Source organism: Nasonia vitripennis, chromosome 2 (assembly GCF_009193385.2).
Source record: "Nasonia vitripennis strain AsymCx chromosome 2, Nvit_psr_1.1, whole genome shotgun sequence".
In the NCBI taxonomy this organism is placed as follows: domain Eukaryota; kingdom Metazoa; phylum Arthropoda; class Insecta; order Hymenoptera; family Pteromalidae; genus Nasonia; species Nasonia vitripennis.
In genome coordinates this window covers 9,220,880-9,243,119 of record NC_045758.1, presented here as the reverse complement: position 1 = coordinate 9,243,119, position 22,240 = coordinate 9,220,880, and the positions used below count along the sequence as shown (strand labels likewise).

At 41.9% G+C, this 22,240-nt stretch overlaps 3 protein-coding genes across 3 annotated transcripts in view; 1 reads left to right on the top strand and 2 right to left on the bottom strand.

The window, feature by feature from the left end:
- Positions 1-1,794: 1,794 nt before the first annotated feature.
- On the bottom strand, positions 1,795-3,604 carry LOC100117186 (ATPase family AAA domain-containing protein 1-A-like; the record flags this gene model as incomplete). The annotated part of the gene is given in 7 exon segments (NM_001252187.1): positions 1,795-1,817; positions 1,820-1,943; positions 2,012-2,187; positions 2,260-2,456; positions 2,526-2,727; positions 2,813-3,061; positions 3,231-3,604. Coding segments are annotated over 7 exon segments (1,116 nt in total). The 5' UTR covers positions 3,387-3,604.
- A 318-nt stretch (positions 3,605-3,922) lies between these two features.
- The window catches only part of LOC100117262, a 54,450-nt gene continuing 36,132 nt past the window's right edge, over positions 3,923-22,240 (top strand). Inside the window, exon 1 of the mRNA XM_032596824.1 lies at positions 3,923-4,177. The gene's annotated coding sequence lies outside the window, so the exon portion shown is untranslated. The remainder of the gene's footprint in view (positions 4,178-22,240) is intronic.
- On the bottom strand, positions 7,791-10,009 carry LOC100114779 (ATPase family AAA domain-containing protein 1-A-like). The gene is made up of 3 exons (NM_001252185.1): positions 9,860-10,009; positions 9,384-9,569; positions 7,791-9,036 (listed from the first exon to the last, which is right to left on the bottom strand). Exons 1-3 carry the CDS (start codon positions 9,918-9,920, stop codon positions 8,828-8,830), a joined length of 456 nt encoding a protein of 151 aa, NP_001239114.1. The 5' UTR covers positions 9,921-10,009; the 3' UTR covers positions 7,791-8,827.

Sequence of the window (22,240 nt, the reverse complement as noted above, 5' to 3'; positions counted from 1 at the left end):
TGGATCTTGCTCAAGTACAAGAGAGTACCCGCACTGTATGCAATGAATTTGTTGCAAAGGCCTCAGCCCTACTGCTTTTTGGAGTAAAAATGAATTCATATATCTTTATTTAATGGAACAACAATTTTTATTATAAAAAAATCGTGATTACAACATTAGAACTGAGCTGGAATAAAGGTTTGTTTTTAGTTTGAAAAGAAAAAAAATAATCAGATGATTCATACTTATATAGTATTATATCAAGTCGGTGTTCATGCAATTCTTTTCTATTAGTTTTCTCCTAACTAGATTTTTATTTAGCTTTATAATTGTATACAAAATTTTAAGCTATTGTCCATCGTCAATATATATCATTCATGATACTTTTCAATGATAGACAAGAGTTGAAAACTCTACTAGTTTTACGTTGAAAATTGTCCTATACATACAAGCAATAATATAACAAAACAGCAACACAAAATCATCCTATTTTGAGTAAGTATAATGTAAAATGAAGACTTAATATTGTATAATATTTAAATGATGTTCAATGTCATAACATTTTGTTTTATTATTGAGCTTCCCAAAAAACCATCTAACATTGCTAGGTATATTTTAAATTTTTATTCAAATCTACATAATATCAGTTAAAGTCTGTTATAGTAGCATGTTTCTCTGTTCATGTCACTGCCATAAGAACTCTTTTTTCTTCCTCTACACTTGAATCAAATTTTACTGGTGTACCACAAGTATTTTTCATAGTTGATTAAAAAATGTACAAGCTGCTTAAAGATACTTCCTAAACCGAGTTACAAATTATATAGACGATTCTTTGTTATTTTCGTCAATTATTTTCTTATCCACCGAGCTTTCATTTTCTGCACAATAATATCTCACAAATATGCAATCACTTAGAAGTACACATTCATTGATTAGGAATCAAATAGATAATACATTTATGATATATACTAATCATAGAGATATTTACAGATTCTATTTTCATGTTTTTTTTTTTTTTTTTTTTTTTTTTTTTTATAACAATTCGTTTATACATTGCATTCTGAACAATGAATTTTATAGAATTACTACTACGTTACCTTGCACCTCCAGCACAATAGGAGATAGTTTATTCATTTCATCTATTTGTACATAATTGAATCCTCTATTTTGAAATATCTGTATGTAAATGTATTTAGTTTATAAGTTTGTCTTTTCCAATTTTATGTGGAAAAAACAATGATTCAATTACATCATTGTACAAATGTAAAAAAAAAAACAACATTTTAAATAAATAAACATAAGTAAAGATTTGTCAAGTAGAAAAATTATAGCATTCAATGATAATGCGTAAAAAGGCAAAAAGCCATAAATACTTGTCTCATTATTGAATCTGCAATATTTCTTAGCAATCAACAACACCATACACAATGAGTGAGAATATTCTTAGTGGTTTTATAATATGATTTTGAAAAAATCAAGTTAATAGTACCATTTATTTGGATACTAATCAAAGCAAAAATTGAAAATTTTTTCAAAGATCTATGTAAGTTATGATTCAGATTTTAAAAATTTTTTAAACATTATAAACTTTATAATTAAAAATACAAAAATAATCTTTAAATAGATTACTTACTCTATTCAATAGTGACATGATATTGTTGCAAGTAATTTAAAACCACTAATTTCTACAATTCTTTGTAGTAATAAATTTTCGGAAAAAGTTAGCCTATGCTTTTTTAATTATTAATTTGCTGATAAGGCAAAACACGATGAAACCATAGTTTTTCAAATGTTATGGTTTGCAATTTTTTTAGTCCAGATCCAATTTAGACATGTTTAAGCTACCTGTATGCACTTTTGAGGTCTTCATTTTCTTTAAAGAAGTTACTAGATCATCCATTGTTATAGGACGTACTGCGTCATGGTAAACTTCTTCATCCCCACTTGTACCAGCACGTGTAGCACTAAAATATTAAAATAAATTAAAATAGGAGCACAAAATTCATGCTAAAAAAATACTAAATAAACTTACTAGGAATTCCTGATATAATCCCTCACACGGTATACTGATGCATTTCTACAGAGTTCTTGCAAATCGGATCCAGAAAAGCCATCAGTCATTCTTGATAATTGTGCGATACTTATATCCTCTGCTATTGGCTCATTAGCCAGTATTAAATTTAAAATTTGTGTTCGTTGTTGTTCATTCTAAACAGTGATAAATATCATTTTGTATTATTATAAATAAGAGAACAATTTGGTAGTGAGCAAGAAACTTACAGGTAGACCAACATGAAAAGTTGCAGGCATTCTTCTAAGAATTGCTCTATCTAAGTCATGTGGCCTGTTTGTTGCACCCATAACGATGACTGTACATGAAGGATCGGTTATCAAGCCATCCCATAGTGACATGAATTGTGCCTTCATCATAGCTGTTGCTTCATGATCCTGAGAGTTACGTGCTCTCAAGAAGGAATCTGCAAAAACAATCTTTAATCAATTCAGGATTCCACAATGCCGTAGTATAAACAGTATTATCAACTCACCAATTTCATCGATAAATATAATACACGGTTGAAGCTTGACTGCTAAAGAGAATACAGCAGCAGTGAGCTTTTGACTTTCTCCGTACCACTTATCCGTTAATATACTGAGATCTAAGTTAATAAAACAAGTTTTAGCTTCTTTGGCCGTAGCTTTGGCGATCATAGTCTTTCCACATCCTGGTGGTCCATGGAGTAGCACACCCTGTAAAAACCAATAAGTAGAATGGGTAATCCTTAGCTATGTGCTAATGTTTTTATTGAAATAATACCAAAGACAAAATCCATACCTTGGGTGCTTGGGTCAGTTGCGAGTCTTCAAAGAGCTCTTTTCTCTGAATAGGAAGAATGACAGTCTCCTGCAGCTCTTGTATAACATGCTCCAGTCCAGCAATGTTCTCCCAAGACACTCGAATGTCCTTAGGATCCACCAAATGACTGGCAATCATCATCTCATAGTCAGTCAGCTGCTCAAGATCAATGGTCCTGGTTAAAGCTACGGCATCTGTCCTAGCCAGCTTCCTCAACTGTTCCTCCGCCTGCAAACGCAAGCAATGCGTTAAAACTCAGAGCATTTGAGATAACGGTAGGAGTGTGTAGGAAAGAAACGAAAAGAAAAGAAAGAAAAAAAAAATAGTCTGCTGCAAGGTTATGTCACGAGCGCAACGAGGGGACTGACGCAATTTCGGAGCAAGCCTCGAGCGGTACCTTCTTTTTAGCCTTGCGCTTCTGCTTGTTATTGGGGTCGAGCTGGTTCATAATATATTTCATGCTGAAGAAGCCGATAGCCGTAACGAAGGATAATCTCGCAACGAGCATAAAAATCTCGGTGCGAGAGAACCCCGATCCACCGGCCACGTTCATCCTCGTATAGGACGTGTTCACACGCGCGCTATCTCCTCGTCGACGCTCTGTTCTTCGGCCACCTGACGCCTGTCTGTTAGCGCGTTGATTTACACGCTTGTTTATTAACTACACATCGTGAAAATTGTAAGGGTTTTGTCTCTCGCTGTTTCTTCGCTCTTGCTCTCTCTCTCTCCCAACGATGCACATGCGCCGCGCTGATCGCTCTTTCCCGTGCTGCTGATCCCCCGTTTCACTGACTCGATGTGTGCACGTCGCACGAGTAAATGTATATGCGCATATATGTATAGCTATATACCGAAAGCTTTGTTCGGGGCTCGAGCAGAATATATAGTGTTGTATAGTTTACAAAAGTGAGTCGACTGAAATGCCCCGCGGTTCCTTCCGGCGCTGCTTCTGCGCATGCGCGCTTCTCGAGACCGTTTCGATTCGAGAGCTCGCATTCGCGCAACGAAGACCGCGACTGTGGCGACACCGCGGGAGAGAGAAAGAGAGGGAAAAAGGAGAAGGAAGCCGCCGACAAGTTCAAGCCGGTCGTTCGACGAGGTATAAGGATGTGCGCCGACGTGAGAGATTCGAGAAAAACGGGCGCCAACGCCTGAATCGTGTTCGCGTAAGTACTTACAGTTTTTTATCGGGCGGTTAACGCATACAACACGCTCAGGCCCTAGTGCTGTTTTTCGCGTGTATTCGCAAAACCGGATGTTATATTCGCGACGCAAATGAAACGTTGAGCTTCCGCGACGATTTTTGCCTGTGCACTCGAGGCTACACTGCACTTCAATGTGGCGGTGAGTAATATTGCTTCTAATACTTATTCCTGTGAAATATTTGCGTGATAATGATATAGCCCCCGTGAAAAAGCCCATTTTTATGTGTACATGCATGCTGTTCGGCTAAAATCAACCTGCATTGCTAACAATGAGTTTTTTCGTATCCCAATGGTCAGAGTTTTGTCATAGTGCATCAAACATTGATGTTCGTGTTTCCGATAAATCGGGCTCGAAAAAAGTTTCTAGAAATTCTTGGAAATTCTTTGTTTCGGCGAATCGCGTGGCAAATCGAATATATTCCAAAGGTCAGAGTTTTGTCACAGTGCATCAAACATTGATGTTCGTGTTTCCGATAAATCGGGAACGAAAAAAGTTTTTAGAAATTCTTGGAAATTCTTTGTTTCGGCGAATCGCGTGGCAAATCGAATATATTCCAAAGGTCAGAGTTTTACTATAGTGCATCAAACATTGATGTTCGTGTTTTCGAAAAATCGGACATGAAAAAAGATTCTAGAAACTCTTGGAAATTCTTTGTTTCGGTGAATCGCGTGGCAAATAAAATATATTCCAAAGGCCAGAATTTTACCATAGTGCATCAAACACTGATGTATGTACGTGTTTTCGACGAATCGGGCAAAGAAGACTCCTGGAAACGCTCGGTTGGAGTTGGTAACTTTGTACCAGTTTTGGGATTTCAATCTAATCTACGACACCTGGAGGATCGTGATATCTCTTTGTGAGCAAAATACACCTAAAAATAATTTAAGAACTGGCATTTCCCTGTGAGCAGCGTGCCGTGAGCGGTTCTTGCAACTCTTGCGAGACTCCCTTTACCCTGTGTTGATTTTTTTAAATAAGAACTGCTGCATAGGATTTATATCTGTGCTTTCGCGTAGATATTGCCGCATGTTTTGTAGATCGTTTTAACGTTTGTACCGCGGTTGATTAATTCGGATAAAAGCGGTGCGCTTAAAATTATGATGCCCTAATAGATACTTTTAAAACTATTGATTGCGTTTTACTTGAATTAAGGACATATGATTTTTACGATTTATTGCATAATTTATACAATTAGTGCTCGTCCTTATTACACCCTATACATCAAGCCATGCTCGCAAGTTCTTAAGAAAAAAAGTCTGTTCTTTCCGTGCTCACATATATAATAATATGAGCAAGTACCTATAGGGCTCTTGCTTAGGCTGCTTTTCTTCGCAATATCCGCCTTGGCTATCTCTTCATAAATATTTAGCACCGCCATCTCGTCTTGGATTAAATAAGGCAACCCATTTCGTGAGCGCTTGCGCGTTTCTTAAGAAGATTACTTTTCACTATAGGCATTACTTTTTTATGAATTCAAAAGATCTCTCTAAATCTGAAAGAGTGAAAAATGACTCATTTCCAGTCAAAATTGAGTCACTCTTTGCAAAGAGTGACTCAATTTTGCCTCTAATTCGAGAGATATTTCTGATTTCCCTATTTTTTTTCTATTTCTTTGTCGTTGTGAACTTATGTTCAAACAATACTCTTAATTAAGGTTAATTAATCAATACATCTTGAATTTTAATGGTAAAAAAACAAGATAATAAGTTACTATAGTTTTATTTATTTTTAGCAATTTTTTACATTATTAACAACGTTGAAAACCAGGATTGTATTCCACAGTCAATTTTCAAAATACGATCAGTTGCATAAAAAGTCAGGTATAGGTATATGCAGTGCTGAATAATGTGTACATAAGAAAAGCTTCGGAGGCCGAACGGAACGGCACGCGCGTGCAGAGCAGAGGCAAATAGATGGTGGGATTTGCGTTTTTAAGTCTTTGAAAATAAGAGGCTCTTTCTTGGCTTTGTTTCAAGAGCTTTCTTTCTCTCTTTCGCTCTTACTCTTTCCCTTCCATGCTCTTTCTCACGACCCTATCGTGATATTATTTACTCGAGAGATTGCGGTAGCGTCGACGGTTTTACCCCAAGAATCGCGCAGAATTTTTAAATTGTAAGCCGCGACCCACGCTGCCCCCGTGAATGAGATATCACTGCCTTTTCTTTGGCACTGCGCACCCCAAGACCTAAATGAGGATCTTAGTCTTTACAAAGATAATAATTCAGCTGCAACCTACATGAACTGTAAAGAAATGGTGCATGATTTTGTTCACATTAAAAATTGTGTTAACTGTACCTTCATCCTTTAAAATGTTATACAAAAAACTTTGCTTGTGCATGTCTTGCAAATCATTATCAAAGGAAGTCTTTATAAATTTGAAGTATAAAATGTTCATGGTCCCACGGAAATTCCGTTATTAAAGTTTTAAAGGTAATTGAACGCGCTAAGTCACTGTTACCAATTGAAACTGTAGGCTCGAATTCTCCGTTTTCAATGCATTGAGGTCGAGTGGCAAGTATATTATAAAATTTTTGTGTGACTTTTGCTGGATTATTGCGAGCTTTATTCGTTATCAACGTTTCGACGATAACCAATACTTGAATAGTTTCCAATAAGTTCACCAATCTGACTTGTTTTCTGGATCTATGATAGCCTCATTATAAAAATATGCATGTTCATCAGTTTGAGATATAGAAAGTTTCTTGAGTAAAGACACTTATTTCGGGCTTTGTGCTTGATAAAAATTATTACAAGCTATTAACATTATCACAGTGTTATTATTATTGTCATTATGGAGAATGGTTTGTTTCAACAAAATCAAGGTGTGAGCTAGTGAAATTCGAAAGCCACGAGTCTTACGCAGACGACGTCCTTCGTACCATATTTAAGAAGCTCACAGTCTCGTCTTAATTATACGTGGTTTCGCAGTATAACGAGGGTCGGCAGCAGTATAACCTATGCCGCCGTCGGTGACGACGTAATGCATGGAAGGGACCGAATAAGTATACCCGGCTTGTGCTCTGCGGTCCACTTCTCTGTTAGCGCTCCTTCTCGGAGGCATTAGTTGTCCGGCCTGATGTAATTACTTTGTGGCTGTTAAATTTCCGGTATTAACATGATGCCACCTTTGCTCTGGGTGTCTAGAAGCCAACCCTTGGTGGTGAATGTCAGACTGTAAATCACAAATTATTCCTTCAACAAACTTTGAACCATCAGATTAGGCCGTCTTCTTCAAGAAGGTCATCGCGATGGGAGAACTTAAATTTTAATAACTTTGTTACTTTTCCAGCATTGATTTACTAATTTTTTCGTAATATATGAAATCAAAATAATCAGAATAAATTAAAATTATTACGATGTTAAAACCCATCGAATAATCCTTATAGTAAAAGGAGCGTTAAAAGCACCCTTTTAATTTCAAAAAGTAGTTATTATTTTTGTCTTAATCGGAGATGGTCCTTGATTAGGAGAGGGCGCGGAAAACTGGAGAGAGATCGTATAGGGTGGCGGGTGAGGGGGGAGCTGTGGAGACACTTGTGACCCTTTAGCGAGATAAAAGCTCTTGCTATGGGCCCTTTAAACGTGCAAAGCACCGTCGTCCCTCTCGTTTTCTTCTCGCTCTCTTTCGTGCTTCTTTTCTCATGGTTGGTGTCAGTCGTAAAAGCACAAAATAACGTGTCTAATGGATTCGCCTCCAGAAATTGAAAGGAGGAGAGTGAAGGGCACAAGGAAAATAAGAAAATGCGTTGCATTGTTTTCTTGTCTGCTCTAGGTTTTATTTTCCTGTTAAGCAACTTTGTATGATTATCAATATAAAAAATACCAATAGAGTTGTTGGATTACAATGTTTGTCAACGTGACACGTGCACAATGGTAGTCTTGTTTAAAACAGTAGTATAATTAATACCTATATTTATTTACATTTATTTATATAAATGTCTTTCGCTTCGCGTTAATAAAATTGGAATGTGGGCGTCACCCTTTTTAGAAATGATTAAATGGCAACATTTAAAAATTAATACTCTGCATATCATTTTTGTTAACAATGCAGTAATTTTATGTTTTGTACTAAATTTTAAAATATGCTACGACCTAACAGATCGTTGTTACTTACATTACATTTAACTTTAATGGACGGATAATTAATGGTGCGTCATCAATTCTTTTTTTCATTAAATTGCTACGCACTTTCACAATCTCGGAATCGCATGGACGGAATCGAGTTTCACGGCATTTTCTCCAGTAAAGAGATGCGTATAAAACTTGTTCGTTTTATTAGAAAAGTAATTACTTCAATATAATTGAATTATATTTTTACAAAGTATGTATTTATAAAAGCTATAAAAAGGTAAAACATTTTACGTGCAATAATACTATCACAACGGGAAAAAAATCTACTCGTTTTTTATATTCAAAGAGATTGGTTTGGATCTTTAAAAGTTATTAGTAAAAGAAGAAAGTAAAAAAGATTATATCTACATGACGTACTTGAATATTTGGTATAACTTCGAGTTCAGACGATCCAAAATCTTTCTTGTCATTTAAATTAAAGACACTGTTTTCCGATTCTAAGAAAAATAAAGCACAATAAAATTAATAGCTGTTAATACAGGACGCACAAAACGAATTCGATAGCCTAAACAGTACGCATTATCGAGTTATAAAGTGAGATTCGTCGTATTCTCTCGCTATGCGAAAGTAAAAAGGTACATGGTGCATCTTTTTGTTGAATGCTGTGTTTCTATCTTCTTTTCTCTTCTTTACTTTCGGCAGATCGATAGCTTGAAATTACATGAGGTACTGAGAAATCACTAGAGTGGCGAGAATCGTGCTGAAAGCCAAGCCGAGATTTGTGGCCGAGTTGCATGAATCTTCGGAGCAGGAGCACTCCTGCCAGTAGACACCGTTCTCGTAAACGCCCCAATTGCATACGCCTGTGACACCTGTGTTCGCCACGGAAGCGCAGCGACGAATCACCTGTCTCCATCTGCCATCCCCTAAAAGTCGAGGATTAATGTAAGGAAACGGTTTAGTATTGTCATCGACGCTGCTGAATATGCAAATCGTTCAGCGAAGTGCGGAATAAACTATAATTCACTTTGGCTTTTTTGTTTCTTTTTAAAGCTTTTTGTATTTCTGCATTTTATTCGATTGTATTTTTATTCATGTGCAATTTTGTTTTCACTCTAACAATAATTGATGGATTTGTGAATGAAAAGAATTGAATTAGAGGTTATGTTTCATACATTGATTCATGTGTAGAAAAGGTCATAAGATTAATGAAAAAAATTAATTCGTGTGTATGGTATGAGATATTTTAGGAGTGTTTTATTCGTATACTCACAAATAAATCCACGGGGACTCTGCTGGGTCAACTTAACGCAGAAGGTACCAGGCATTTTCGATTCGTCGCTATTGCACTCCACTGGAATGTGCCTTTCCTTGTCGAAATTTGTATAGGCACCACAGTTATCTACGCCCTCCGGGTCTGTGTCACTGCTGCACTGGTAGCACTTTATACCAAAACTGCCTGGAATACGAATTTTTTAATTAATAATTGTTTCATTCATTTACGAGAATTCCTGAAAGATAACTTCATACTAAATTCAACGAATATTTATCAAATACACCACGTGCGTATCTCCTATTTCAAATCGACTCTAAAAACAACCTGGTTTTCAATGTTTTGAACGAATTTTTGTATATGCACGAAAAGTAATATTCAATATGGCGGCATTCAACGATACGTGAATCACGTTGTTTTTAGATTGACTTAAAATACTCGAACGAATTCTCAGTATCGAATCTTTCAATTCATACCTATCGTGAGAAAGGTCAGGATTGTAAAGACGACGATAAAAGATCGCTGGTACAGCAACATTTTTCGTTAGTTGCAAGATTCCAGGTGATACAAGAACGACTTCGCGCGCGCGTACACAAACTTAGGACACTACTGGAGTACGTCATTCTGATGGGTGTGTTCGCTCGTGCACGGTGAGGCGCGCTCTCTGTAGCGCGCAGGTTGAAGTGTAAAGCGCAGGGGCCGCTTTTTATCTACTGACCGGTGTTCCACGTGATGCGTGAGTGTTGCATTCCAACAGGGGCCCCAACCTTTTTTTACCAATAAGATATTTCTTATAACGTGAACGCTTCTTCCAATGGACTAGAATACAAAAATCCATTTGTACGATCTTTTTTATTTTTTAAATATTTTTAATTGATTATCTAATCTCTGCTCCATTCAGCTTGTTATCATCCACTCCAAGAGTGATATAGAGGTACCCTATAGAGTGATATTTATGATACCGTCTTATTCCCTCTCTTTCAATATCTTCTTATCCCTCTGCCTCTCTTTGAAGTCGAATTACTTAACCACCCCTCTCTCGCCTCTGCAGCTTTGACTGCCTCCCCCCTCGTCCAACCTCATTAAAATTAGCTCGTCCCAGGAAGAGGTCCTATGACTCTCTGACTGTGTCATTCTCCACAATACTTGTTCTTTGGCATCATTAACGGTGCCCCGAAAGCTGGAAGAGAAATTTTAGCTCTTGACTAACGTTCCGTATACGCGCTTATTCCGTCTTTCTTGGTCTCTCGGTGTACCTTAACTGCGTATTCTATACTTGTACACGTCAGCCCATTAGTAACGCTGAAAGAGGATTTTCATAGCCGAGCTGATACGCGCGTAATACATCATAAACACACAAAGTACCAGTCCCAGTGTAAAGGAGCCCTCCGAATATAGCGAGGCAAGAGAAGCACGCGCCGTGGTAATATTCTCCATTTAGCTGTACTCTAATACATGCAATGGATGCTACGTGATCTCTGTCGCGCCGTATCGCGCCGCGAAAGTTCGAGTTTTTGAGAATGATGAATGTTCGGCTTCTTCCTCCTCCCTTACATCTGTGTATATTACGTGCGGATGCGCCGCGCGAGAAACGGAGAAAGGAAAACGCGCGATGGTACAGGGATGTGAAAATTCATTTTTCTCGGGAGAAGGAATTTCTGTAAGTTCTCTCGCGCGTTCACGTCCTTCAGCCCGAAATTTCGTATAAAATTTGAAAAACTCTCTGTCTAGACTATTGCCGACATGCCGGAGAGCACGTACAGTGCGCGCGAGAGAGGCAGTATTTGCAGTGGCTATAGGTAGCCCAGGCGGGAATTGCAAATTTTCTGACAGCTACTTGCTTGCGCGCACGTTATTTATTGAGAGCTGAATATATAGTCGGCGAAGTTTACTTGCTGGTCTATTGGTCTGTCAGGTATATACAGTTTTTTTGACTGCGTATTCGATGATACTCTTTTTTTTCTGTCGAAAATAGAAACACGCTTTTTGACATGCTCGCACGTTTATCAATCTGTATCAATACATTCTGCTGAATTTAGAGCACCAACGTTGCAAAATCTATTATTTGTCTTAACAACTGCTTGATAAAATCCGTAAAATGCTCCCGCATGCCTCGAGGTCCTTTCTACCCCTTTTCCCCAATGGCAGCAGCTCGTCCCTCTTCCGTTTCTCGCATCACTGTCTCCTAACCGCACGTCTCGTACGCGTATACACACACGCGGTATGCAGGCGTTCGTCTATATATAGGAAGGAAGTAGCCTCGGCAACAACAGCAGAAGCCATAGGTAGTGCGGTTTTTCCGCGCAGGGTGCTAGGCCAGAGAGTTGAGCTACCCACATCGCCCGATGAAATATTCAACGCGCCTCGGGCGCACGTCATCATGGCTTTGTGTCGGTCCCGGTCTAAAATACTGATACCGCGCCGCTGCTGGCGCGTTGGAGATGTTCGATCTATAATATCGCAGATAAAATCGTACAGCTGTAATATGTTTTTTTTTTATTTTATTAACCATTTATGATTTTATCTGTATGCGAGGAGTAGAGAACGTGTGTTCTGGGAATTCTGCGAATTCGGGGTATTTAGGCTGTTTAAAGTGCAAATGACTTTACGTATATATACAGATTCCCATAGCGGATGCGTTTAAGCATGCTAATCTCGCCTTTGAGTATGCCGCTATATTGCCGTTGCTATACTCTGAAATTAATTCACAAATACGAGGCGATTTTGCGAGTGTCACCGATAAAATTGCTCATATATTCAAAGTTCTTTTAACCGAAAGTTATACTGTTATGAAATAAGAGAAACGTATGATCGTTGCTTTCACGTAATTATTAACGTTATAGTGCGCGGACGAAAAGAGAAATCTCCCGCATTTCCGCGGGGGAAATTTCTGAGGTTCGTAACTTTGATGCGCTCGCAGGATGCTTTTCTTGGTGTGGGCAAATTTACTCGCAGCGAGTTTATCATTTGAAATTTCGCCAACGAATGTAGCGCAGCTTAGCCGAAAGAGGGAAGAAAAAAGCGGAACGCGACGAGTAGTTAGAGGAACCTTTGCATTTTTGAGTTACGCAAGCTCATTCGCTAATCCCTCGGAGAGAGGGAGACAGAGAAAGTACTAAGCTGCTTTTTCTCACGGTGCCGGCCGCCTCTTCTCTTTGCTCGTGTAGTGTTTTTGCCGCCGCGGCTTTAAACTTGTCGACATATTTCAAGGAACGTCGCTGCTGCTGCGCGGGCATATACTCGCACTTTCCAAGTTTGTTGTAGCAAAGTCGAGGGTGTAATGATAGTATCACCTAATCAATGATGGATTAACTGCAAGAAAAGTCGTTCGTTTAATAAACTCCATCGTTCAGAATCGTTTCCCGTATAAGATCGCAGTAACCGAGCTTTCGCAAGCTCATACCGAATTGAATGTAGGAGTCAAGGGCGTCCTGCAAAGCCGTGCAAAGCATCAGCAGATCAGCGGCAGAGCAGCGTTAGAGTCTGTTCTGTGGCTGATCCTCGTACAGTATACCACTACACAGATTGAGTCTGGGTATATTAACCAAGTGACAAGCCACTTCAGGGAGCCCAAGGACTATAGCATAAGGGGCCATGTTGTTCTCTCGTCGTTCATAATCGAGCGTCCTGAGCAGCTTGCTTTCCTTGGAGCTTCCCTGGTCGTCTGTCTGCCGCGGTTGGCCCATTGTACCTGCGCTGAACTTAGACACAGAGCTGCACAGGACGTGTATACACATCTCTTCTCGAGGAATAGGAGAGAAATACCCGTCGTCATCGCTGCTGCTCTGCACTGCGAGATGACGATGCGACTATATATACGCGGCGTCTCGAGTATTCTCGGGCTTCAATTAAACCGCGGTGACGTTGCTTGCATTTATTGCCAATTTCCGGCTGAATCACCCTGGCAGTTTCCATCCTGGGACTCTAGAGTCGCTGGTGTGTACCTTTGTCTCGCTTCCAGTCTTTCGATTCATTGAGCGCCGCCGCATCAGTTTGTGTCTATTCAGCCAACAAAGCGCTATACGGTATTCCGAGATCTATACAGTTGTACGTGTTACATAGTACACAGGGCTGGATTTTTACGCTTGCTCAAATGGCAATCAGACCTGAGCGCGCTGCCAAGTCCGCGCGAGTCGTTTCGTTATACGAGAGCGGATTTTCTAATTACTAGTTTGTACGACCGATGTTTCAACGAGCTGCATGTATAGAACTCGTTGAAATAATTCATTAGAGAGAGCGTAGCAACAGGAACTTACTACCTCGTCGCGTATAAAATGTGGCTTTCTGAAAAAGACGCGCGCCGGAGCCTGACCTGCTTCGTCGAGGGCTTTTCAAGGCTCTCCGCGCAACGTACGCCAGTAGTGTATACATGCAGCGCGCGCACTACTGCAGATAGAACGAGTAGAGCTTGAAAGAGGAAGGCGCAATCGGTTATAGCAAGTCCTTGAAGGAAAAGACGAGCGAGCCTAGAGAGCACCTAGATAGTCTCTCGAGAGATCCCAGCTCTCTCTCTCTCTCTCTCTCTTTCTCTCCCTGCGCGAGAGAGGGCGAAGCGGGCCAAGCACTTGCCTCGTTAGCGAATCATTAGCGACTCTTGCTCGAGTCCGCAGTGAGCGACAGCGGCGGCAAGCATAATTGCTCGCAAACTCCTGCCAGTAGAGCAGCAGCGACGAGTCGTCGATTCCGATGCCGCGCTGTGAAACATACATATATAGAGTCGCGGCTCCGGCTTTAGAGCCATAAAAAAGCCACTTGCGCTTTTACATGCAAGCGCACGCCGGGTTCGACTTTATTTCTCTTCTTTTTTTTTTCTGTGATCAGAGGCGTCGTATACGCGCAGCCCTTGTCTGTTTTATTTTTGACTCGTTACGCGCCCACCAAATTTCGATTCTTGTCTGTGCTCGAGCGCTCTCCAAAATATTTATAACTATGCCACGCGCAGTGCAGTACGGTATCAGAGGTCGACAAGCTCGCTTAGCAGTTTTCGTGCAGAGGGTATATATACATGTATATAGAAAGCGTAATAGCTGAAATTCTCGTGCTCGGCCCCGAATTCTGCAGAGCGGAAGACTCTGCGGTGTATACTTATATATATACTGGGAAAAGTTCGAGCGGCGCAAACTTTTTAGCCTATCGCCTCCCTTCGCATCCGTCATGGTTTGAACTTTCTTCCGCCAGCTGCCCATAAACGAGCTTCTCGCTCGTGCATAAATGGAATTTTTCAAGCTATAATACCATCCGCGTTATGTGTGCTGCTGCTGCGTTCGATGGCCTCTCTCGGCTGGAGATTTCAATAAAAATACTCTTCTGTATACCTACGCGGCAGTAGATAAGGAATTCAAAAAACACCCTGCATGCGCTTCCATTTAATAAAGCTTCTTATTGTCGCATTTTGCATCTGTATTCGCAACTTTACGCGCGTGTGCTGTGTATGGTAATGTCTAATGTGACTTAGGCGTTAACAAATCCCCCCACTGTGTAGGCACTCGGAGGCGAAATTTTAGCCTTTTATTTTTGCTCCTTTTTTCACTCGCAGGATATGAGCGACGTAATTAAAACCTGCTCTTAATGCGCCTTCTGTGAGCCGCTCCTGAAAAATATGCAATTATATGCATACTTTTCAGGGCCGAGAGAAATTGCTAAATCCGGGTTACCCGAGTAGAAATGATACTTCCGGTTACGGTCCGGGCCGGATCCGAACTCTGGAAAGCGAATTACGGTCCGGGGCCAAAAATAACACGCGAGATTTTACGGCACGTAACATGGCTGGCTTCTGGGCCGGATACGGTGCCGTAAAAAGTAAATTTCGTATTGCGTGTATCAAATCTTATAAACAAACGAAAGCATAGTTTGTCTTCAAAGTTTTTACCTCCTCAAAGTTTTGCAATGCGATTTTCAACTATGTATATTAGGTTAAACTACGAATATTGAAAGTAAGAGAAAATATCGAACCAATAAAAATCACATTTTTGAGGTTATGTTTGCTCGGTCTATCGTGGGTTTGACAGTCTCACTGCGATGTTCCGGGTACAGTCCGGCAGCAGTATGGCCGGACCCGGCCAGATCCGGCCCAGACATTTACCGGGTTACATGCCAGTTAAGGCCCAGGCCCGGATACGGCAATTGTGGTAAGGGCCGGACTAAATTTCTACTCGGGATTTATTCGCCGTTGAACACTCGAGCTTATAATTTTTTATAAACAAGAACAAAGTTTCGTAAAAAAGGTGGTGAATGAAACCTTTAAATGAAAAAAATCTACGCTTGTGTTGATTAATCAAGAGCGAATATAAAAGAAGGCTGAAAATATAACTCAGCAATAATCTAGCTATCTGGTCTTTGTGCGAAACTCGTGAAGTAGCAGCCGAGGAGCGTCGTAAAGCTGCAGCAGGATGCGTTCGAGTGGAGAGTCTCTGCTGCTGCTGCTGCTGCAGATTCCAACAGAGAGACAGACGGAGATAGCTAGCGCGAGAGAGCGAAGGAAACTTCATATCCTGGAACGAGCCTTTAGGCCAGGGAACGACCTCCATTCCGCTCCCCTTCCGTTTGCGTCCTTATCATTCGAGAAATTTCTCTTACCAGCTCGTCTTTCGCGCCTGCATGCATCCGATATCTCTCGCTCTCTCTCGCTGAATCTCGGCGGGTAAAAAATTACCCACCCTGTCTGAACACCAATTATGGAGTTCCAAGCTCTGTTATTATTATTTTTTTTTCAACGCGGTGACTGAAAATTTTGCTCGTAACGTGCGCACAATGTACAAGGGCACTTGGCTTGCGCACATTAAAATGATCATTTTTCAGCCTCCGGAATTCCGTCGCTCAAACTTTCAATTTCGCCTGTCTTCAAAGCAAGAGCAGAAGCTGCCAAGCTCTGAAACTTTTCAGTGCTCAAGTGACCAGAAGTAATACGCTTAGAGGCGAAAAGCAAGTTTCCCTCTCTAATTAAATTCCTCGCGCAGACAATTTAAAAAGTCGCTTTCCGCTGCCGATTCCCTCTCTCGCGCCTTTTCCAAAAAAGAGCGCGGAAATAGCTGCGAATAACAGTGAATCCGATTCTTCGAGGAATTAAGCGCTTTGCTTCCCCTTGTGTAAGCTTTCTTGACAAAAGCTCGACGCATTTTTCGAACCCTTTGGCGAAGGTACAAAAAACAATATGTTCGAGTTGGTATATACAGGAAGGGAATTTTTCCGGGAGGAAAATTCGTTTCAGTTTGCTTTATGAAGGGGTACAAAGAGCGTCTGCGTTTTATTCACGGCTGCTGCATAAAATACGAACGTGCTTGGAATTCCTCTAACTTATACGTTCGCATCGTACATATTGAGAGTTTGACGCGCTAAAATCTGTCGGTCTGTGTAAAGAAAACTTCGCAGGAATAAGATCGTGCATTTGAAACTCGCAATTACGGGCTTGCTATTCAAATATTTTTCTTTCAAATCGCTCACGGATCCAACTTCGATTGCTAGTCCAACCATTACTGTATTTTTTTTTTTTTTTTTTTACATGGCATTTGGAACTCGAAAGTTCATCGCCTCATCTACGCAAGCCTTCCACGCTGCCCTATCTTGTGTCAACCCCACCCAAGATGCACCTCTCCGATCGACACCCACCCGTCCTATTTCTACTAGATCCGCTTTTACGTTGTCCTCCCATCTACGTCTAGGTCTACCTAGAGGTCGCGTTACCATCGGCCTGCCCTTCATGACACGCGCTGCCGTACGGTCGTCTCCCATTCTCGCTACGTGCCCTGCCCATCCCAATCTGCGCGATTTTATTATTCTGTTAATATTTGGTGACGCGTACAGATTGTGTAGCTCATCATTGTGTAGTCTCCTCCATTCCCCGGTTTCCTCATCTTTCTGCGGCCCGTATATTTTTCGCAAGACTTTATTTTCAAATACCCTAAAACGGTTGTCCGCCTGCTTAGTGAGGGCCCACGTTTCGCACCCGTACAGAACCACCGGCAGTATTATTGTCCTGTATATTCTTATTTTAACGTTTTTAGACAACAGCCTCGACTTAAGTAAATTACTCACGGCGTAGAAGCAAGCATTACCCGAATGGAGTCTCTTATTTATTTCGACATTAATCTCGTTTCTATCATTTATGGTCGTACCCTGCAGATACCTGAATTCGCTAACCTTTTCAAAAGTAAAATTCCCAACTCTGAGATCTTCCTCCCCTCTGCAGATCCCTAGCTTATCCACAATCATGTACTTTGTTTTTGATTCACTCACTTCTAACCCTGTATACTCCACCGCTTTTATGAGGATTTCCGCGTTTCTTGCTACCGTTTCCCTACAATCCCCCAGTATATCCAAATCATCTGCGTAGCCTAGTATCTGCGTTGTTCCATTAAGCGTTGCGCCCATCTGGCTAACCTGCATTTTTCTAACGGCATATTCTAACGTTAAGTTGAACAGCACCGTAGAGAGTCCATCCCCTTGTTTTAAACCATCGCGTATCATGAAGGGTTCTGATACATTACCGCCTACTCGGACCTTTCCCGTGCTTCCGTTCAGACATATTTGAATTAATCTCACGAGTTTTTTCGGTACACCGAGAAGTACTAGAATTTGATACATTTTGCTTCGCTTAATAGAGTCGTACGCTTTTTTAAAATCTATAAATAGTTGGTGTATGGTTTCGCAAAATTCCCACTTTTTCTCTAACAACTGTCTTATGGTAAACATTTGATCGCTCGTCGATCTGTTGCGCCGAAATCCGCACTGATAATCTCCTACTATATCTTCCGCGAATGGAGTGAGTCTAGCTTGTATTACGTTTGACAGAACTTTGTAGCACGTTGCTAAAAGTGAAATACCCCTATAGTTATTGCAGTCTGTCTTATCCCCCTTTTTAAAAATCGGTATAATGATAGATTCCTTCCAATTTTCGGGTATTGTTTCATTTTTCCAGATGGCACATACTAGTTTATAGATTTTGAAAGTGAGCTCGACGCCCCCATATTTGAGTAACTCAGCTGGTATAGAGTCATTTCCCGCGGCTTTGTTGTTTTTTAGTTTTTTAATCGCGGTCTCTACTTCTTGGTAGCTCGGTTCCTCCACGTGGGGTTCAGCAGTGTGAATTTCGTCCCCTAATTCTTCGCTATTTTCGTGCACGTTTAATAATTTATCGAAATAATTTTTCCACAGCGACAGTAATTCGTTGTCATTTGTTACGAGGTCCCCGTTTTCGTCCTTCATCAATTGCGCTCTACTCCTAAAACCCTTTCTGATGGCGTTAATCCCTCTGTACATTTCGCGGGGGTTATTTTCCTTACTGTTAGTTTCTATTCTCCTAATAAGATTCTTTTGATACTCCCGCTTCTTATTTCTGTAGATCGCGCTCGTCCGTTTCCTTACGTTAGAAAACCATTACTGTATAGTAATATCAATTCGAAAACTAGACCATATTACCTCCGTGGCAGCCTTCCGTTCGGCTTCACGTTTCTCCTCTCTCGTTTGAATAATCGTTGATCAGTGGAGCTCGGAGGCATGTCGACATCAATCAAGTAAACCATAATACACAGCGCATAATTTCTGCTCGCTTGAAATAAGTCGAAAAAATCGTGACGAGTGACTATAGGCATTTTAAGTATCGCCGGGTAAAACATGCGCCGTACATAAGAAAGTTTGAGGCGAGAAATGTATTTGACATCAAAGCACGTTCCAAGCATTTTAGCAGCAGCGCCAGCTGCTGACCCAGTTTAGTTGCAAGGAATTCTAGCGCGCATCCTCTTGTTCGGGCTGGGCGTGCGGCTCCTTTTGCATCTCTCTGTGCTAGTGCATATTATATATGTTTCGCGATATTGCTGGGTTGTCGAATAAAAAAAGAAAATAACGGAATGAGAGATGTTAAACTTTTGAATTAAACACCGTGAATATACTTTCGAAAATAACTGACTGGTTAGATCAAAATGAAAAATTTTAAAGTTGGGAACTATGTCTCTGGGGAAGGTTTTTTCGTGTACTGATGTAGGATATCTAGAAGATAAAGGATGCAGTGTTCCTGGCAAGCTAGTCTCATTATTTTGTAATATTTTCTTCACTAGAAGTTGGAAAACTTAGACCTTGTTTTTCGCTTTCTCGCTTCTCCCAAATTTTCACGTGATTTCACTGACCATCGTTGGGTTATCCTCAACATCAGAGACGAATATGAGAATTGGCGTAACAAATAACTGCAGACTCGACCAATGCTTATACATCAAAGCTAACTGTATTTCAGCTCGGGCTCTGCGGCGCCGGATACCCGATGTTTCTTCAGTCTTGTTCCTTCGCCAATATTATGAATCGACGAATTGAATTTTTTCGCCCCGTCCCGTTACTCCACGCTCGGCTGGATTGTTCGCTCGGTTGGGAAAGAGGAAATATTATTGGTGCGGGTATAGAGAGAAGAAGGGAGAGAGAAGAGTGCCGATTGCGCGGAAGATGAGAGGAAAGGAAGCGGAGCAAGCCAAGCCGCCGCCGGCGGCGGTCGTCTACTGCTCCTTTCTTGCGGCGGCCGCGTGCAGAGCCAGTACACTCGCATCGTCGTCGCGCGGACTACTCAAGGGAGCTTGCAGCGACGGAAAATAAAAGTCGTGGATGAGGAGCAGAAGAAAGACGCGAGGAGAAAGAATTCCTTCTCGAAGAGGATCCCTTGAAAAATCAGGCCGGATATGCGGCGGAATATTTGCCGCTTCGATGACTCGGTTTGATGAACGGGTTCCCCTCCCGGAAAATAAGAAGACCGATATAGAAAAAGTCGCGACTCAGAGAAGACCCGCCGCGGGCGTATTATGAGCTATATGACCACCCAGGGAGGACGAGCAATTAAACCGAGAGAGTCGGAGGGTACAGCCGCTCCTCGCAATCGGTCGGCCCGGCCGGAGATTGGAAAAACTTTAATTGCCCGCGAAGGAGAAAGAGCGACTTCTATTTTCTCTGCGATGCTTCCAAAGTCGCTGCACGCGCGCAGCCCCGAGCGCTCCCAACTTTTTTTCCTCCAACGCGGAGAAGCCAGCTCTAAGTATGAGGGAGTTGATTTCTCGCTCTGATTTTCTTTGTCGTCCTCGTCGCGCAGCTAATTGAGCCGATGAGTCATGGCCGTTAGATTTCGACGATATCGAAGCTTCATTCAAAGCGGGCGTTGAAGTGGCTGCGCTCTAATGGACGCGAAGAAATAAGCCGGCGATGCTTGCAGGTCTTATCGGGCTACTTCTCAGTCGCTTTAATTATTCAGCGCGGCTGCGGCCACTGGCTTCCTAAATCTGAATTAGAACGGTGTAAATTCCTCTTGGCAGCGTGCCTGCTGCAGCCTTTGCTATTGGCCGTCGTCGAATAAGAAAACCCCTTATTCTCTCTCTCTCTCTCTCTCTCTCTCTCTCTCTCTCTCTCTCTCTCCTCTTTCTCTCTTTTTCGGCAGTAAATAAATTAGCGAGCCCGCTCTCGCGGCTAATTGACAAATCGCTAATCCCGCCGCCGCCACAGTATAGCAGCGGCGAAATTGTAACGGATGGAGACTGAGAGCCGCTCGCAGCTGTGCAACGGCTGCATATACAGTCGGAAGAGAAAGCAATGATGTATGCGCATACGCCGCTCTCATATCGCCAACTCAATCGGGCTCTCTACACGGCCTTTGATTCATCAGCGCGAACGAGAACTCCGCTGATTTGATTCGCGCCTCGGCCCTCTCGTCGCTGCCTCTAAATAAGCTCGATGCGTATACTATATGCGCTCTCGAGCGTTAATCAGCCGACAGACAGACAGACAGACAGAGGGAGGGAGAGTTGCGTATAATGCGGATCGTTGAGAAATTTGTTGCTCTTATATGGAGAAAGAGAGAGAGAGAGAGAGAGAGAGAGAGAGAGAGAGAGAGAGAGAGAGAGAGAGAGAGAGAGGGAGGGAGAGAAAAGATGGTCAAGGCCGAGAGCTATGCTTTTCCGCACTGAAATTGCCGCGCGCGTTCTCTCCCCCTGCAGACTATAGTGGCGCAAGCGGCGCCGCACGTCGCGGAAAATTCCCCGAGGAGCTGTTTCTGCAGGGGTATAACACGATGACGACACGATAACCCAGCGTTCGCGGCGGCGGCGCGAGAAATATGGCTCTTAAATTATACGCCCCGCGTACAGCCCGACGACGACGAGTCAACAGCGAAATAACACGTAGTGCAGTTGCTGGTATACTGTTCTATGCTCTCTTGCCATTTTTTCTCTTTCGAGGATATCTTCATTACATTATTCTCTCCCACTTCAGCCCCAAACGCACGTTTGTGCGACAGTTATCGCTTAATTAGAAAAGTTTAAGCGACGATGTACGGCATTCAAAATTTGAATGTGTATCGGCAACCCCGATAAAGGAGGAAAGTTTTTCAGTCGAGGCGCGGATAAAGAAGTCTATACTCTGACCCAGTTCGGTTCGACGCGTATAAATTTCACCGCGCGGCGCTGCGGCTCCGTGGGTGGCTCATTGGCCTTCTTGCGCGCGAGAGGCTAATGTCCGCCCGCTGACAAATCTGCGGCCTGACGGCCTTATATGTATAGACTCGGCTGCTGGCGCCGCAGAGTCGCGCTGCGGGTGGCTGGCACCTCGCAAAAACACGTCGTCCTAGTCGTATGGACGACTCTCAGCCCCTAGGCTATACCAGGGGTGTGTGCGAAGAGCTCCGGACGAAGTTGGGATTTTCTTTATGCGCGCGACCTCAGGAATGCGCCTTCTTCTTTTTCTTCGAGCCAACTTTTGAGTTATGGATAAGAAAAAACTCGCTAAGTTTGGATCCGGAGAGAAGCTTTTTGCCCGATGCGTCGGTTGCATATTCAAGTGGCCGCGTTGTTATTATTAGGAGCCTCTCGCGGGATATCGCGTCGTTGTTCCGTCGTGAA

What these genes read in the sequence shown, in the direction of transcription:
- LOC100114779 (NM_001252185.1), bottom strand. Translation starts at nt 9,920, where the DNA reads ATGTTGCTGTACCAGCGATCTTTTATCGTCGTCTTTACAATCCTGACC. An exon ending in CCTGACCTTTCTCACGATAG is followed by an intron (nt 9,570 to 9,859) that starts GTATGAATTGAA and finishes TTCGTATTCCAG; the next exon opens with GCAGTTTTGGTATAAAGTGC. An exon ending in GAGTCCCCGTGGATTTATTT is followed by an intron (nt 9,037 to 9,383) that starts GTGAGTATACGA and finishes CTCGACTTTTAG; the next exon opens with GGGATGGCAGATGGAGACAG.